The sequence below is a fragment of the Alnus glutinosa genome, chromosome 14, assembly GCF_958979055.1.
Source record: "Alnus glutinosa chromosome 14, dhAlnGlut1.1, whole genome shotgun sequence".
Taxonomy (NCBI): domain Eukaryota; kingdom Viridiplantae; phylum Streptophyta; class Magnoliopsida; order Fagales; family Betulaceae; genus Alnus; species Alnus glutinosa.
Window position 1 is genome coordinate 9,080,831 of NC_084899.1, and position 18,685 is coordinate 9,099,515.

General features: G+C 42.5%; 2 protein-coding genes across 2 annotated transcripts; one reads left to right on the top strand and one right to left on the bottom strand.

Moving 5' to 3' along the window:
* Positions 1-9,319: 9,319 nt before the first annotated feature.
* Positions 9,320-12,794, top strand: LOC133856695 (uncharacterized). The gene is made up of 3 exons (XM_062291751.1): positions 9,320-9,465; positions 12,002-12,321; positions 12,418-12,794. The coding sequence occupies exons 1-3, from the start codon at positions 9,320-9,322 to the stop codon at positions 12,792-12,794; spliced, it is 843 nt and encodes a 280-aa protein (XP_062147735.1).
* An 850-nt stretch (positions 12,795-13,644) lies between these two features.
* On the bottom strand, positions 13,645-15,448 carry LOC133856971 (uncharacterized). Its single transcript, XM_062292044.1, has 2 exons — positions 15,072-15,448; positions 13,645-13,936 (listed from the first exon to the last, which is right to left on the bottom strand). The coding sequence occupies exons 1-2, from the start codon at positions 15,285-15,287 to the stop codon at positions 13,847-13,849; spliced, it is 306 nt and encodes a 101-aa protein (XP_062148028.1). The 5' UTR covers positions 15,288-15,448; the 3' UTR covers positions 13,645-13,846.
* Positions 15,449-18,685: the final 3,237 nt, after the last annotated feature.

Below are 18,685 nucleotides of genomic sequence, written 5' to 3' on the forward strand. Positions count from 1 at the left end.
TTCCTCTACCCTCCTGCGTGAGTAGAGGAGGGCACTTCCATCCACGGATGAACTTGGCCTCCACCCACTCAACTCCCTTTCAAAGGGTTAGGAAGGGGAGGTGGAAGCCTGGAGGTCTCATTATTCTTCTTTTCTTTTCTTTTCTTTTTCTTTTTTTAAGAAAAAAAAAAAAAATCTTTGTTAAGGATGGTATTAAAGCTTCACATGAAATATATATAGTTCGAAAAATGGCCAAAATGATTTATTTGAGATTTGATCAAATATAAATGGAGCTTATTGAAAAACTTAGAAATGGGAAGAACTATGTAATATCAAATGAAGACATAGGAAAAACTTTACTACCACACTCCATCTATTATCATTTTTGCAATCATACTCATAAACTTTAAAATGTATCAATTTAGTGTATTCATTTTATTTTTATTTTTCTTTTTCTTTTTCAATTTTACCACTTCGTTAGAATTTTTCGTTAAATCCTAATAGATGAGTGTCAAAATTTCTAAAATACCATTTTTTTTAAGAAAAAAAAATTGCAAGAATTTAGGCGTTGATAAAGATTTAATGAAATTTGCAAAAATACCCGTGCCTAAATTTTTGAAAAAAGAGATTATATTTTTGCTTTTAAAAAAAAAAAAATTGTATTTTGAAAATTTTGGCATGATTTAATGGAAATCTTAACGGATGGATGAAATTGAAAAAAAAAATTAAAAAATTGATACACTAAATTGACAATTTTTAAAGTTTAAGGATATGGTTGCAAAATTGATGAAAGATCAGGAGTAGTAAGTGAAGTTTTCTCGAAGACTAATTTGGTGAGACAAAAAAGATGAAAACTTATTTGGGATTTGGTCAAAATTTAGATGGAACTTATTAAAAAACTTAAGTGAAGAACTATGTAATGTCAAATGAAAACTCAAAGTAATGACTTGATAATCTCCCAATTTTAATATACTTTGTGTAAGCATTGCATAAAAACTCATTAAAAACATCTTAACCTATAAGATCACCCCCAATAGATTATGCAACTCCCCCTTTTAGCTAGAATGGATAACCAAAATCTTAAAAACCCCACTCCAACCGATTATGTACATAAAATGCAAAATGGATTTCTCTTCCAAATGGATTTTTTTTTTTAATTTCTCTCGTCTGGCTCTCTCTCTCTCTCTCTCTCTCTCTCTCTCTCTCAAAGTCTTCAATCTTCTACTGTTGCCAATTTCTCCCTTCAATGGCATGACCACTTCCCCTCAATCCACATCGCAACCTTATTAGTTTTATTTTTTATTTAGTGGCTAAATTATGTATCAAAAACTTATTGGTTTTTACCTTTGAGAATGTGTTATTCTTCATTTAGTATGAAATTGTGCTGATAAAAGACTCCAGCAGACGTTGATGTTCGGATAGTCAGAAGCCGTGTCCGGACATATCTTCAAGAGACATTCAAAGGTGCTTCCTGTCCGGACGACTTATGATCGTGTCCGGATAGAACTTCCATAAAGAACTCCAAATCTCTTTGTTTCCGGACGGCTGGTGACCATGTTTTGACAGGTTCTCCAGAAAGTTCCTTAGTCTCTTTGTGTCCAAATGGTTGGTAATTGTGTCCGGACAAGTCTTACAGAAAGTTCCTTCTTGTTAAGATGTTCGAACATTACGACTGCTTGTCCTACACATGGTGCAATCAGTATCTCGCATCTATCTGCATCTGGGCGCCTTAGTGACCTATCTAGACGCCACAACCTAGTAATTTGTGCTTTACTAGAACTAGGTTTTCTAAATCCTATTTAAGGTTATAATTCAAGAGTGTGATGACTGTAAATGTTTTGTGAGTATTAACATCTTGTAATTCACGTATTCTTCATTATTGGATTGATTTATTAGGTTTGGCTGCCACGGGATGGTTTTACTTTTGAAGAGTTCTTCAAAAGGCTTCCACTTCGTCACCAAAGTTGCTTGTGTTAATTGCTTTACAGTTTTCCTTATTTTTTGTGATTATTCAATTTGGTTGGTTAATTTTTAAAATAACGATGTTATTGGTATACACCTGACCTATTCAACACCCCTTCTAGGTGTTGTTTGGAGTATGATTTATTATTTCAAAAGCCAAACTCCGAGAACTCTAAGCCGAAAAGACCTAACTTGCTCCAACCCAGTTGCAAAAGTTAAGAGAAATGAGTATTTTTCGATGGAGCTCCAACGCAATCAAATGGAGCTCTCACACTGGAGAATAATGCAGGCGAGACGCATCAATCAAGGGCTATACAATTGTCACGATGATGTTAGCAAGCGGTAACCTTTCTTTCCCTCAACTGATTTGCGATTTGTTCATTCTCTAGAAGCAACCATAATTCCTCTTCCAAAAATCGTATCGCTCGATGGTGAATGCATAAGCTGTAATGTCCCGAATTTTTCAATTTCGTTTTAGAATAAAATTTTGTTGATAAACGACTGTGATTAATTAGATGACTAGAAATGCAATAGGATGCGCAGAGAATATTTTTAAAGTCCTAGAATTAAAGAAAATAGAATAAAAAATAAATAGATAAATATTGAATTGTGGCGCGTCAGGACGTGAATTTTGTAACGTCTAGATGACCTTAAATCGTCACACATCCAGACGCCAAATTGATGCATCCGAACGGCATGCCTTTGGGCGCACATCCATTAAAGGGACGCGCGTCCGGACGGCACATGAGGTCCATCCAAACCGGGCCTGCTTAGAGCACTCACTTTGGATCGTGTATTTTTCAATCTATAATAGCTAATCAAAACTCACTTTATCTAGTTTAGCTAATGAATTTTAAAAGGCACATTTCATCCTATTATCTATTCTTAACTCTATTTTCTTATTTTATTATTTTTTTTCTCTTTCCTACTTTTTATCATTTTATTCTACCAACCAACTCCTAACCAACCTTTCATACCTTTATTTTTATGTTCATAAAATTATTGAATGACCATTGGTTACATTATTCAATTAACTCTACTTTTTGTCATTTGTTGCTTGCATGCTATTTATTGCATCCTACAAAGATTATTTATTGCATGCTATTTAGTTTTGTATTAAGAGTCCCAAAAAAAAGTCCAACATCTTCTACACAGTCTTGTATATTTATTGCATGTTATTTATGTTTTCCAAGCATTTGAATGTCTCTCTATGCGGTTATTATATTTCAACTACATTTATTATATTTTTGAACTTTTATTTCATAAATAGCATGCATTAATGAAGCCAACAACAACTGATGCACCTTTGCTATTTAGTTATTTTCAACAAGTTTTCAACGGCTATATTACATTTATTGTATTTCAACAATAATATTTATTGTATTCTGCAACCTTCAACTACATTTATTATATTTTTGAATTTTTATTTCATAAATAGCATGCATTAATGAAGCCAACAACAGATGCACCTTTGCTATTTACTTATTTCCAACAAGTCTTCAACGGCTCTATTACATTTATTGTATTTCAACAATAATATTTATTGTATTCTGCAACCTTCAACTACATTTATTATATTTTTTTAACTTTTATTTCATAAATAACAAGCGTTAATGAAGCCAACAACACATGTACAATTGCTATTTACTTATTTCCAACAACATTTCAACGACTCTTCTACATTTATTGTATTTCAACAACAATATTTATTGTATTTTGCAACCTCTTTTTCATGCAAGTTCCTGCATGTGTTGGTTTCAAAGTTCACTTCTTCTCATTCTCTCTGATTGACTACAATATTCACAAAAAAAAAAAAAAAAAACACTTGAAGCTTCTTTTTTTTTTTTTATTCTTTTTTTTTTCTACACTCTTTATGGATCATTCTTTTACAATTTTTGACTCTTCATCCTCTGATGACGAGTTGGATATCATTTTAGCTTTTTCTGTTGAAGAAGAACGGTTACGTAATGAAAGAGGCTCAACATCGCGCCTTGGTTCTGTTCAACGTCGTAGGTTCATTCAGCGGAATTCTTTGGAAGGGCACCAACGCCTTTTCTTGGACTATTTTGCAGAATCACCAGTCTATCCTCCTAATAAATTTCGAAGGAGGTTTCGAATGCAACGTTCTCTGTTTAATCGTATTCAAATTGCGATAGAAACTCATGAACCATATTTTGTCCAAAGAAGAGATGTTGCTAAAAAGCTCGGACATTCTTCCCTTCAAAAAATAACTGCCGCACTTAGGATGCTCGCTTATTGTTAGAGATAAAATTAACCCTAGAGACACGTGGATTCAGAAACATCTCGGAGCTATGCCTCGGACATTTATTTCGGCCAGCAAAGAAAAGATTGCCTAGGTATAAATATATCTCGGAGGAATAACGACGTCTCGGTGCAAATACATCTCGGAGGCATAACGACGTCTCGGTCTTAACACTCCAGGTTACGGTATGTAGAACATCCCGAGATCTCCTAGTCTGAATGGAGCGAACATATCTCGGGTATTTGGGTCTCGGAGTAACATCGCCTCGGAGGTGACATCAGGTCGGTATAATAACGTCTCGGCCTTTCACAACCCTGTTATGGTGCGGCGATATCCCGAGATATCCAAGGCGGAGCGAACATATCTCAGATATCATCGTCTCGGAGTCTGGTTGAAAGTTTGCCGCGGATGTCTCAGAATACGATAAGGATAGAATTCCATAAGATCAGGGGAAAAACCGCAATTCCATGATTAATGGGATAAGGTAGTTATTTATCTGAAATCAAATACAAGCGCAGAGATACAAGCGCAATCAAATTGCGGATTCTACAATATCATTCAAATTCTCTGAAGATAAGATTCAACTAAGCTAGGATTCAAACTCCTAATCCAACTAGGCGTCAAGAATTCTAGTAAGGTAGCAAGTCTGGTGAGACCACGAGCCCAGCCTATAAATAAAGACCACTACACCAGGTATGAGGGCACGCATTCTCTGAGTTCTTGAGATTGAGATATTCATCAGAAAATTGATTTGAACTGACTTAGGCATCGGAGTGGGCATAGTCGGCACCCCCGACGAGTTGTTTGTTATTTTTGCAGGATTGGAGTAGTTGATCAGGATCTAGTAGAGAATCATCAGGCGACACGTCACCATACCGGAAACTGTATCAACAGTTTGGCGCCGTCTGTGGGAACGTTAATCGTTCTTACGAAAAACAAATCCGCGATGGTGACTACAAGACGTTCCAAGTCGATCCAAAACGAAGCACCACCTACCAGCCGAGACGATGCTCGTGGAGAAGCAGAATCTGCTGGACCAGAGGCCCGGATAACCCAACTGAGTCAACAGTTGGCCCAGGCACAGAAGAATGTGGAGGATTTGCTGGCTCAGAATGCTGTGCTCCTAGTCGCACGAACTCCGCCGCCGTTCAATCATGATGCAGTCGATGGGACAAACCCTGAGGGAAACCCCGAAGGGTCAGGAGAGAGAGTCGAGCGGAACGAGGATCATGGAGAGCCCATCAATCCGGTTCCACCCACGGAGGCGGAAAGGAGGTTGCAGAAGATGGTCCAGGATCTGGGCGCAAAATATGACATGCTATCAAAGACGATTGATCAGAAGCGTGGTGGGAAGGAGTCTCTCGTAGACAACCTCTTTCAGCACAAGGAGTCGATATTCACCGAAGAAGTATCCAACTTCGATCTGCCTGTAAGATTCAAGGTACCTGATATCCCTGTTTTTTCAGGCAGTGAAGATCCGGTGGAGCACTTGGACAATTTCCGATCCCATGTATCATTGCACAAGACACCAGACGCTGTGGCATGCCGAGCTTTTCCTCTCACCTTGTCAGGAAAGGCCCGAGACTGGCTCAGGAATCTCACACCAAGGTCGATTGATTGCTTCGACACCCTTGGAAGGAAATTCCTGGCCCAGTTCGTATCCGGGAGAGCTAGAAGAAAACCCCGAGGATACTTACTCTCTGTACAGCAGGGACCGAATGAGTCTCTAAAAGACTATCTGTGGAGGTTCAACCAGGAGAAGCTGGACATAGAGAGTGCACCAGACGACTTCATCTACGGTGCAATTTTTCAAGGCTTGAAAAAAGATGGGCCTCTGATGGCAGAATTGGCATTGAAACCGCCGAAAGATCTTCATACCTTTATGGTAAAGATGGACAGGTACATCAACCAAGAAGAAACGCTCCGAGCCCTCCTCAATAATTCCCAGCAACAACAACAGCCGTCCACCAAGAAGCCTAAGAAAAAGAAGAATCCTGAGCCCATACAGGATGCTGGTCCCGCAGAGTATAAGAAGGCGAAGAAGAATTTCGGAGATTACAAGTGGACACCATTGAACACCTCCATCACCGAGGTGCTCATGGAACTCAAGAAAGATCCGAATTACCAGAGACCGAGACCCATTCCAGGAAATCCCCCTCCGCACTTGGCTCACAAGTACTGCGCCTTTCATGATTCACGCGGTCATCTGACCGAGCAGTGTGTATCGTTGAGGCAGTTGATCGAGAAATTCATTGAGAATGGGAAGCTAGTCCGATTCCTCGTCAATGAGAGGAATCAACAGGAGCGAGACCATTACCCGAGGCCTAGGAGGGAAGAGGATCGGGATAATAGAAGAAACTATCAACCGAGACAAGATGAGAGAAGAGGAAGAAGCCGAGAGCCAGCACCTCGGCCTCAGAGGGACGAAAGAAGGGAGAGAAGCAGAAGCAGGCCTCGGGGGGCGCAGCAAGGCAATCTCCCTATCATTCACACCATCTCGGGGGGATTCGGAGGAGGAGGTGAGTCCAACTCGGCTCGGAAGGCGTATGCCAGGCAACTAGATGATTTCGAGGTTTACTCGGTCCAGAAGCCCCCAAAGTCTCGGAAATATAACCTCTGGTTATAGGATTTTCTGATGATGATTATGCTGGAGTCTTGCTTCCGCACACAGACGCCCTAGTGGTCACCTTGACCATAGCAAATTATCAGACTCGGCGGATCCTCATTGACACTGGGAGCTCAGCTGATATTCTTTTTAAATCAGCTTTCGATCACATGGGTGTTCCGTCAGAAAAGCTGGTTCCAGTCTCATGCCAGCTACAGGGTTTTGCTGGGGAGAAACTGTTGCCTCTCGGTTCTATCGATTTACCTGTGACAGCCGGGACTTATCCGAGGCAGAAAGTCATTATGGTGAAGTTCCTGATAGTTGATAAGGTCTCGGCTTACAATGCCATTATAGGACGTACGGCTCTCAATGACTTCAAAGCAGTGACTTCAACACCACATCTCAGCATGAAGTTTCCAACAGAAGAAGGAGTTGGAGAGGTAAAAGGAGACCAGAGAGAAGCTAGGAGGTGCTACAATCTGTCCTTGAAAGATACCCCGAGGCAGCACAGTCGGGGGGAGAAAACTAAGGAGGATGGAAAATAGCAGTCACCGTTGGGGGAGCCTGTGGAAGCCTTGGAGGAGTTCGAGATAGGCGACTCGGGAAAGAAAGTTCATATAGGCTCACAACTCCCTCAACCCATGAAGGAAGATCTGGTGGCGTTCTTGAGGCGCAACAAAGATGTATTTGCCTGGAGCCATGAAGATATGCCGGGGATTGATCCCTCGGTTATTGTCCATAAACTGAATGTGGATCCAAATTATCGCCCAGTGAAGCAGAGAAGAAGAGCTTTTGCTGCCGAACGAAACATGGCTGTTGCTCAAGAAGTAGAGAAGTTGCTGAAAGCTGGATTCATCCGAGAGGTGGATTATCCCGAGTGGCTGGCCAATGTAGTGCTGGTGAAGAAGTCTAACGGGAAGTGGAGGATGTGCGTAGATTTCACCGACCTGAATAAAGCGTGCCCGAAGGATAGCTTTCCCCTGCCCCGGATAGATTTATTGGTGGATTCGACGGCTGGACATGAGCTCTTAAGCTTCATGGATGCCTTCTCGGGGTACAATCAGATCTACATGGAGGAAACAGACCAGGAGAAAACTGCTTTCATCACAGACCGAGGACTTTACTGTTATAAGATGATGCCCTTCGGACTGAAGAATGCTGGAGCCACATATCAACGACTCGTGAACCGGATGTTTCAAAGTCAAATCGGCCGAAATGTTGAGGTGTACGTAGATGACCTGCTAGTTAAAAGTGTTCGGGCAAACAGACACATAGAAGACCTCCGAGAAACTTTTCGGACTCTAAGAAAATACAACATGAAACTCAACCCCGCGAAGTGTGCCTTTGGAGTTTCTTCAGGCAAGTTTCTGGGGTTTATGGTGTCTCAGAGGGGCATTGAAGCTAATCCAAAGAAGGTCAGAGCTGTCCTCGAGATGGAGGCCCCGAAAACAACAAAACAACTCCAACGACTGACAAGACGGATTGCGGCCTTGAACCGTTTCATATCACGGTCGACAGATAAGTGCCTTCCCTTCTTTAAAATTTTACGAAAAGCATTTATATGGAGTGAGGAGTGTGAGGAAGCTTTCAGGAAGTTGAAGGAATATCTAGCCAACCCACCACTGTTGAGCCACCCAACCGAAGGGGAGATTCTTTATCTCTATCTGGCAGTCTCTCCCTCAGTAGTAAGCTCGGTGCTAGTCCGAGAAGATTCAGGAGTTCAGAAACCGGTTTACTTTACAAGTAAAGCACTGCATGGCGCGGAAGGGAGGTATCCTCGGATCGAGAAGTTGGCGTTCACTTTGATCATTTCAGCCAGAAGATTGAGGCCATACTTTCAGGCTCACACTATCAGAGTTTTAACCGAGTATCCGATGAAGAAGGTGTTGCAAAAACCTGACCTCTCGGGAAGATTAGTCAACTGGGCGGTGGAACTCGGACAATTTGATATCGAGTTTCATCCTCGGACGGCTATCAAAGGGCAGGTTCTAGCAGATTTCCTGGCAGAATTCTGCAACATTCCTGAAGCAGAAGAACTTCCTAAGGAGTCAACCTGGGTGGTGTTTGTAGATGGCTCTTCTACACAGAGCAGAAGCGGAGTAGGAGTCCTCCTCAGGAATCCCGAAGGGCAAGAGTTCGGTTTTGCTGTAAAACTGGACTTCGTTAGGACGAACAATGAAGCTGAGTACGAAGCGGTGATAGCAGGTTTGGCATTATCCCGAGAGATGGGGGCAACTAATGTCGAAATCCGGAGTGACTCTCAGGTGGTCGTAGGCCAAGTCCAAGGGCAATTCGAAGCACAAGAAGATAGGATGGCTAGGTATTTGGAAGAGGTACGGCGATTCCAATCCTATTTCGAAAGGTTCGTCATCACAAAAATACCTCGGGAGGAAAACATCCGAGCCGATGAATTCTCAAAGATCGCCTTGGGAACAGAGGAAGAGATTGAAGCATCAAGAAGGCAGATTATTGTTCTGACCGAGCCTTCGATAGCCCCGAGGACCAAGGTTATGGAAGTAGACTCAGCACCAGAGGAGCCAGAATGGGCAAGGGACATTATCCAGTTTCTCAGACATGGGTTGCTGCCCGAAAATAAGGTTGCGGCTCGGAGGGTGAATATACAAGCAGCACGGTTCTGCCTTCTTGGGGAGATACTGTACAAAAGAGGATATTCCGAACCCCTGCTCAAATGCCTCTCCAAGGCCGAGTCGAATTATGTTCTGAGGGAAATTCATGAAGGTGTGTGCGGAGACCACTCAGGAGGAAGGATGCTAGCATAAAAAACCATCCGAGCGGGCTACTATTGGCCTACGATCAAGAAAGATTCAGCTCTTCTTGTCAAAACCTGTGACAAGTGCCAGAGATTCGCAAGAATCATGAAAGCAAGTCCCGAGAAGCTCACCCCCCTCACTTCTCCGTGGCCATTTGCGAAATGGGGGGTGGATATAGTTGGTCCAATGCCGGTAGGAAAAGGTGGACGGAAGTTCTTGATTGTAGCTGTAGACTACTTCACTAAATGGGCGGAAGCAGAAGCATTAGCAGCTATAACAACAGCGAATGTCATAACTTTCCTCTGGAAGTCGGTGGTGTGCCGATTTGGGATTCCTCATGCTTTCGTCATAGATAATGGGAAACAGTTTGACTGTGAACCATTTCAGAAGTGGTGTTCAGAGCTCCGTATCCGAAACCATTATGCTTCGGTACAATACCCAAAGGCGAACGGTCAGGTAGAGGCGACGAATAAGACCCTGGTAAAGATTCTGAAGAAAAAGCTTGATAAGAAGAAAGGAGCATGGGTTGAATATGTTCCAGAGGTGCTGTGGTCATACCGAACTACCAGAAGAACTCCAACGGGAGAGACACCCTTCTCACTTACGTACGGAACCGAGGCGGTGATACCTGTGGAAGTAGGATCTTCAAGCTTCCGTGTGGCTCACTACAATCCAGGACTCAACGACGAAAATGCTAAGGTACACCTGGATCTTTTGCAGGAGAAAAGAGACGACGCTCATGTCACATGGGCGGCGTATCAAAATCGAACGGCTCGGTACTTTAACAAACGGGTGGTGCCCAGAAAGTTCCAGCTCGGAGATTGGGTACTCAGGAAGGTGAGCTTAATGACAAAAGATCCAACGGAAGGCAAAATGGGACCCGGATGGGAAGCTCCCTACAAGGTAATAGGATGCCATCAGAAGGGAGCTTATCGCTTGATGACCGAGACAGGGAAGATAATTCCGAGATCATGGAATGCCGAGCACCTGAAAAAATATTTTATGTAATTTATTGCTTTTTTCAGCTTTTTCCAAACAATTCCATATTTAATAAAGAATGTCTATTTCCAGTATTTATTGACAATGGCAGAAATCCAAGAATCAATCTGATTTATACTTAGGAAAAGTCTCTCGGTTTGTCCAACACCGAGAGCAGGAAAAGTCTCTCGGTCAGTCAACACCGAGAGCAGGAAAAGTCTCTCGGTTTGTCAACACCGAGAGCAAGAAAAGTCTCTCGGTTTGTCAACACCGAGAGCAGGAAAAGTCTCTCGGTTTGTCCAACACCGAGAGCAGGAAAAGTCTCTCGGTCAGTCAACACCGAGAGCAGGAAAAGTCTCTCGGTTTGTCCAACACCGAGAGCAGGAAAAGTCTCTCGGTTTGTCCAACACCGAGAGCAGGAAAAGTCTCTCGGTTTGTCCAACACCGAGAGCAGGAAAAGTCTCTCGGTCAGTCAACACCGAGAGCAGGAAAAGTCTCTCGGTTTGTCCAACACCGAGAGCAGGAAAAGTCTCTCGGTTTATCCAACACCGAGAGCAGGAAAAGTCTCTCGGTCAGTCAACACCGAGAGCAGGAAAAGTCTCTCGGTTTGTCCAACACCGAGAGCAGGAAAAGTCTCTCGGTTTGTCCAACACCGAGAGCAGGAAAAGTCTCTCGGTCAGTCAACACCGAGAGTAGGAAAAGTCTCTCGGTTTGTCCAAACACCGAGAGCAGGAAAAGTCTCCCGGTTTGTCCAAACACCGAGAGCAGGAAAAGTCTCCCGGTTAGTCCAACACCGAGAACAGAAAAAGATAGTGTATTCCTCAGAGGATACGAAAAGACTACAGAAAAGAAAAATGCCTAAGTAAAAGGCTTCTTCGAATGCCACGATCAGAAAAGAAAGAATTAAAAGGTAAAAGTTTCATTCAAAAGATTTCATATTCGAAGTTTTGTACAGGTTAAAAAAAAAAAGAGGGAAAAGTTCAGGACAAGGCACAGCTTCTAGCTGGCAGGATCGTCAAGAGGATCTTCTCGGGGATCCGGCGCGTCAAGACCCCAATTCGGAACATCATGCATGAAGTCCTTACCGAACTCCTCCATCTCCTGGATGGCTTCTTCAGGAAAACCCACAAGCATCGGTCCAACCGTCTTGGGGTCAAATTTGTATTGGGGATTTGTCACCAAGGTTCGAAAATTTTCGAAACCCCAATGGCAACCCCGAGCCCAACTCTGATCCCGAAGATGTGGTGCATAGCTCAACTGCTTCAAATAACGCTTGAGACCACGAGCCCAGCCTATAAATAAAGACCACTACACCAGGTATGAGGGCACGCATTCTCTGAGTTCTTGAGATTGAGATATTCATCAGAAAATTGATTTGAACTGACTTAGGCATCGGAGTGGGCGTAGTCGACACCCCCGACGAGTTGTTTGTTATTTTTGCAGGATTGGAGTAGTTGATCAGGATCCAGTAGCGAATCATCAAGCGACACGTCACCATACCGGAAACTGTATCAACACTTATGGAGTATCAGGTGATTTTATGGATGAATATTTGAGAATTGCAGAAAACACTGCAACAAAGTGTTTGCGAAAATTTGTTAAATCAATTATTTCAATTTATTCTGACAAGTACTTGAGGTCACCAAACAGCAAAGACATTACTAGATTGCTAGAGGTGAACACAAGACGTGGATTTCCAGAGATGTTGGGGAGTATCGATTGCATGCATTGGAAATGGAAGAATTGTCCAAAAGCATGGGCAGGTATGTTTTCTAGTCATATTCATGAACCAACAATAATTTTGGAAGCTGTAGCATCATATGATCTTTGGATATGGCATGCATTTTTTGGGTTGCCAGGATCTCATAACGATATCAATGTGCTAGAACATTCTTCTTTATTTACCGAGCTTGCTGGAGGGCGTGCTCCTTCGGTGAACTACTCAATCAACAATAATGACTATACAATGGGATATTATCTTGCTGATGGTATATATCCTTCATGGTCAACATTTGTAAAAACAATTCATGCTCCACAAGGAAATAAGAGAAAACATTTTGCAAAAACTCAAGAGTCAGTACGAAAAGATGTAGAACGTGCATTTGGGGTGCTTCAAGCACGATTTGCAATTGTGCAAGGACCTACGCGTTCTTTCGATCATGAAATGCTTAAAAACATCATGATAGCGTGCATAATATTGCATAACATGATTGTTGAAGATGAGCGACATCTATAGCTTGGAACAGATGATTTTGTTTATGATCAACTCGATGAGAGTTTCTACGAACGAGTGCCGCACACTGCGAATCAACAACTTACGAACTTCATTGAACGTCATCATCGCATTAGAGATAGAGTGACTCACTCTCAGCTGCAATCAGACCTCGTCGAGCATTTATGGCAAATACATAGCCAATCGTAATTTTAAATTTCATATTATTGCATTATGTTATGTTACTCTTCATTTGCAAGGGGATTGATCCCCATCTCCTTTGTTTCTCAAGTTTTATTTTTTTGTTTATTGCCTATGTAGTAGCTTCAGTGATTGGATGGGGCTTACCTCTCTTCATACTAGAAACTGCAATTTTCTTTATTGAAGATGGAATAAAGGTCTTGGTTGCTTGTTTAATTGGATTAGGTACAAAGGTACATATTGTAGTCAGGAAATACGCACACAATCTGCAGTTTGTTGAAGATGATAAGTTGCCAACAAAACCAATTGATCAAGTCAATACTCACTAAATAACTCATTTCAGCAACTCAATTATTTTAGTCTGGAAAAAAATCAATTCAAAGAGTAAAATGCCAAGTCCCTTCTCTATTCTTGTGCTGGACCATCTACAATCAATTCAAAATTCTGTTCAGCCAATCCTTGTGCTGGACCATCTACAAGCTTCTAGAATTTAATGGCTCACCAACTAGTGTCTGACATGTCCCCATGTACCAAAAGAACATATAATAAAGGTGGTCCAAGTCATGGAAATACAAGAACAATAGTTAGTTTTACCTCAAATTACAGAATGTGAATGCTGGTTCTTTAACTACTGTCTTTCAACTAATGAGGGACCGATGGATTTCAATTTTTATTAGTTATGGCACTTTCAAGAACTATGGAAAAGATAAATTGAACACTTTTCAACTAAACAAGATATACGAGTTCTTCATGTGGTTGCTTTATAAGTCATAACAGTATCTTGTTATTACAAAGATTAGATAGCTCTTCCAAGTCATGGATTAAAGAGTAAAATGCCAAGTCCCTTCTCTTTTCTTATGCTGGACCATCTACAATCAATTCAAAATTCTGTTCAGCCAATCCTTGTGCTGGACAATCAATTCATAACCTCCTGCACAGCCTTTACCTGCATCCCACCAAAAAACCTACAAAGAAGAAGCCAAACAAGGGACCCATAGAAATGAAAATTTAATCACATGGGGATAAAAGCATCCTGTCAAGCTTCAAATGGGGAAAAAAGAAAGCCCCACAAAATACATCTTTCAACAAAATATTTAGTCCACATAATATACTAACTACTTGGTTCACAAAATATACTTTCAACAAAATACACCCCACAAAATACATCTTTCACTAACTAACCAAACAAACTATTGGACCATGTTCACAAACTATTTAGTCCACAAAATAGACTTTCAACAAAACACAACCCACAAAATACATAAAACACATGTAAAAACATTTAATCAATCTCAAATGGGAATGACCATACATTTTTCAATGATTTCAATTTGACGTGAACGAAAATATGCCTTTTTCATTGGAGACATATTGCTTGTATCCATACTCATAATTTCCCGGTCCTCTCTCGATTGCTCCATCTCAAGCTTTTTTTTAAGAAATAGATTAGCCTCTTGTTCCCTTACCTCTGTCGATTGCTCCATATCAAGCCTTTTTTTACTAATAAGATTAGCCTCTTTTTCTATTTCCTCTCTCGATTGCTCCATCTCAAGCCTTTTTTTACTAAGAAGATTAGTCTCTTTTTCCATTTCCTCTCTTGATTTCTCAAACACAAGCCTTTCTTTTGTAAGACGAATATACTCTTGTCGTTCTTCAATTCTTTGATCACGAGATTTTTTCTTCTCTTCCTTGATATCATTAACTACCTCCGCAAGATTCGCAGACATATGGTCTTGCCTCTTTCGTCTCTTCTCTCTCTCTTTTTGGGCCTTGTTACCAATTGGCCTCTCCAAGTTTACAACCACTAACGGAGACCCATTGTCGTCCCCTAGATGTACTGAATCAGAAGTATAAGAAGGTTCTTGTACAAGTGATTTTCTTTTCTTTTTTTTTAACTCCTTCGGACATAGTTCTTTTCCATTTTGGATGAAATCTCAATATATTCCAACAGTGTTCAAAATTAAATGAGCCACCGTGAATGCTGTGATATATTACCTTTGCTTCCTCAATCTAAGAAATTAACAAAGATTCAATTATTAAAATATTCATACTAATTAATAATTGGCTCATTGATTTTAAGGTATAAAAATCCATTCATACCTTGTCTAGTTCGGTAACTCCACTTGGATGCCTTGCTTCAATTTGAGCTATGCATCCACAAAACTTGTTGGTAGCAACTTGGATTGTTGACCACCGATTCGTTAAAGAGTTCACAGAACGTTCAAAAAATGTAGACTTCTTATGTTCATCATACTCTGCATGAACCCTCATCCAAAACCTTGAGGCTTTTTGATCAATACCATGAATTGCATCCATACTAGTAGTGAGCCAAGCTGATACTAGTATGTTGTCTTCTTCTACACCAAAGTTTCCTTTCCGTGAACTTTTTTTAGTAGTGAATTCAGTTTGAGGTTGGAGTTGAGTGTTTTGGGAATCAATGTTCTCGTGAAAAGAAGTCGGCGTATATGAATTGTAACCATAATTGTTGGTACAGTTTCCGGTATGGTGTCGTGTCGCCTAAAGATTCGCTGCTGATTTCTACCGAATACCTCAACCCTGCAAAAAGAACAAACAACTCGTCGGGGGTGCCGACCACGCCTACTCCGATGCCTAAGTCAGTCTAAATCAGTTTTCTGCAGAGTATTCTGAATCTTAATCTCAAGAGCTTAGAGAATTCGTGATTTCATACCTGGTGTGACGGTCTTTATTTATAGGCCGGACCTTCTTGACACCTAGTTGGATTAGGAGTTTGAGTCCTAGCCTGGTTGAACTTTAACCATATCTTCAGGGAATTCGAGTAGGAGTGTGAAGTCCGTAGTTGATCGCGTTTGTACTTCTTTAAACTTGATTCCGTGTCAATAACCATTTTATCCCATAAATCATGGATCTGTAGTTTATCCCTGATCTTCTGGGATTCTATCCTTATCGCACTCTAAGACGAGTGTGGCGCATGGCACCTTTTAGAAGACTGTAGCACATTTCAGCCAACCTCCGAGGTGATGATATCCGAGATGTGTTCGCTCCGACCTGGAGATCTCGGGATATATCCGTACCATAACGGGGTTGTGTAAGTCCGAGATGTTTATACTCCGAGATGTTGACACATCCAATAGATATCACCCCGAGGAGATATCACACCGACTCGATATCATACCGAGGCGTTATTACTCCGAGACACAAATATCCGAGATATGCTCGCTCCATTCAGACTAGGAGATCTCGGGATGTTCCATATACCGTAACCTGGAGTGTTAAGACCGAGATGTCGTTATGCCTCCGAGATGTATTTGCACCGAGACGTCGTTATACCTCCGAGATATATTTATACCTAGGCAATCTTTTCTTTGCTGGCCGAAATAAATGTCCGAGGCATAGCTCCGAGATGTTTCTGAATCCACGTGTCTCTAGGGTTAATTTTATCCCTAACAGTTACCCCCCTAATTCTCTGATTTCAGAGATAAGGGAAATAAGGGAATTATTCTTCGTCTGCCACTCTGTACTTGCTACTGTGAAGGGCGCGTCTTTTCAACATTTCAAACATTTAAATCTTACCGCTTCTTTTTCCAATGACAACGTCAGCTCTGTACCGCCGCCCTTTTGTCATCATGAAACGGTATTGTCGAGGCAGTGCATTTAATCCTGGAATACGGAAGGCGCGCCTTTTCACCTTCGAAGATTTTGAATCGACAGCGCCTTTTGGTATTTCAGACACGTAGGGGAGGGGGTATTTAAGGTTTTGAACATTTTACTGTTCATTCCTCGTCACTTACCTACTCTCTCTCTCGATCCCCATTGTTAAACTTTCCTTTCTCTGTATTTTCTGTTTCTACCCTTCTTCTTTCTTCCATGGCTCCCAAGAAAACTGTCTCAACTGCTGCCGCCTCATCTCGGGCTCGGACAAAGAGGTCCGACGGCTCTGTGGATCTTTCTCCTTTGGAGAGCAGGGTCGACACCATCATCTTTGCGAAGCATGAGGGTGTCCTTCGTTCAAACTATGAAATTTCTCCAACAGTGAAGTTGTTCTATCAGAAGCCTGGAGCTCGGATCATCAACGGTGGCGACGTTACCCTGTATGAGAGAATGTTTCTTGCCGGGCTCCGATTACCGTTTCCGGAGATTGCTCGTGACTTCGTCCTTTTTCTAATGATCGCACCCAGTCAAATAATGCCCAATGCTTGGCGGTATCTGTTTACCTCTTACATCCTTTGGAGGCTTGTGTTGAAGAAGGAGATGAAAATCCAGCAATTTTTCAATATCTACAGACCGAGGCAGACTTCAGAGGGGATGATTGAACTCTGTGTTCGTCACCCGTCTGTCTTCATCAAGCTCAAGAGTGGGCTAACGAACAACAAATTCTGGGAGATGCAATTTTTCAGAGTTTCCGGGGAGTGGGAATGCCCCGAAGGTACTCTTCTTCCTGAAGACCGTATGATGCCTCGGACTTGGCAATTGCTACGACCTGACCGAAGCGACCCCCCTTCACTCAGTGTATCCGAACTGGAGGATGTCAAGGAGATAAGTGGGTGGTCAGCTGCTAGGGTCAAGGCCGAAAGGTTTGAAGAAGTCGATTTTGACAGTCTTGTTACTGAGGAGAATTTAAGGCAATTTCTCGGATACGACATCCCGAGAGACAAACAGCTCATTACCAAGAGGGGAGCTATTAAGAAGAGGAATGACGCCCCTCCATCTCCGAGGCCTGCTACTAAGAAGAGGTCGCTCAAAAATTCCGAAGAAGTTCTCGGGGATGTCCCTGTGCAAAAGAAACAGAAAATTCCTTTGGCTGCCTTGGGTGCAAGGAGAACTCCTCCTTCGGCTCCGTCGTCTGGAGCGAACGTTGAAGAGGGATCTGCAAGCTTTCGGGGTTTCATTCCCGAGGTTTCTCTTACACCCGAGGTTAGTCCTGCTCCGTCCTTTGTTCTACGGGATGAGTCTGGCTCTGAGGCCTCGTTCCAGGGTGAACAATGTGCGGAAACTTCTTTTGCTGAACCTCCTCTCGGGACTTCGACAACGGATGCCCCGGAACCCGAGTCGACAACGGACGCCCCGGAACCCGAGAGGTCTGGAGAAGGAGATGGGAATGTACCTGAGGCCCGAGACATTCCCGTCGCGCGCAGGGTGAAGCATCCAGCCAGGAAGCGGAAGTTCACAGCCCAGGACCGAATCGCTGAAAAGCTTTTGGAGGCCGAGCGGATGTGGGGCAAGGCGGTTATAAGACCTTCTGATGCCGAGGAAGTGCGCCAAGAGCCTATTGCTTCAAGTGGTGAATCTCTAGAAGAGATGGGTGAAGAAGTGGGCACCTCCCGAGCTGAGCCTCTTGTTGAGGAGTTTGAAGTTGAAGGTATTCCCCGAACTCCTTCTTCGGAATGTCCAGAAACACCACCACTTCCCGAGGAAAACCTTGAAACAGGGCCTGCCACCCCCCAAGTGTCTGTGCAACTTGGAACTCATACCGGAGTACCTGAGGCTGACAATGTCGAAGAGCCTAGCCCCTCTCGGGAAGTGGTTGATCAGGAGGCACCGTGCTCTGCTTCTGAAGCTCAAGATGCGGGTCAACCCGAAGTGACCCCCCATCTCGGAGTGCCTGAGGAGTCTCGGATCGACTCCGAGAGTGTCCTTCCTGAAGCTGGTGTGCTTCCCGAGACTTCCACTAGGAGCGAGTCTAGATTAAGATCTGATGGGTCCGAAGCGGCTCCAAGTGTAGGGACTGTACCTAA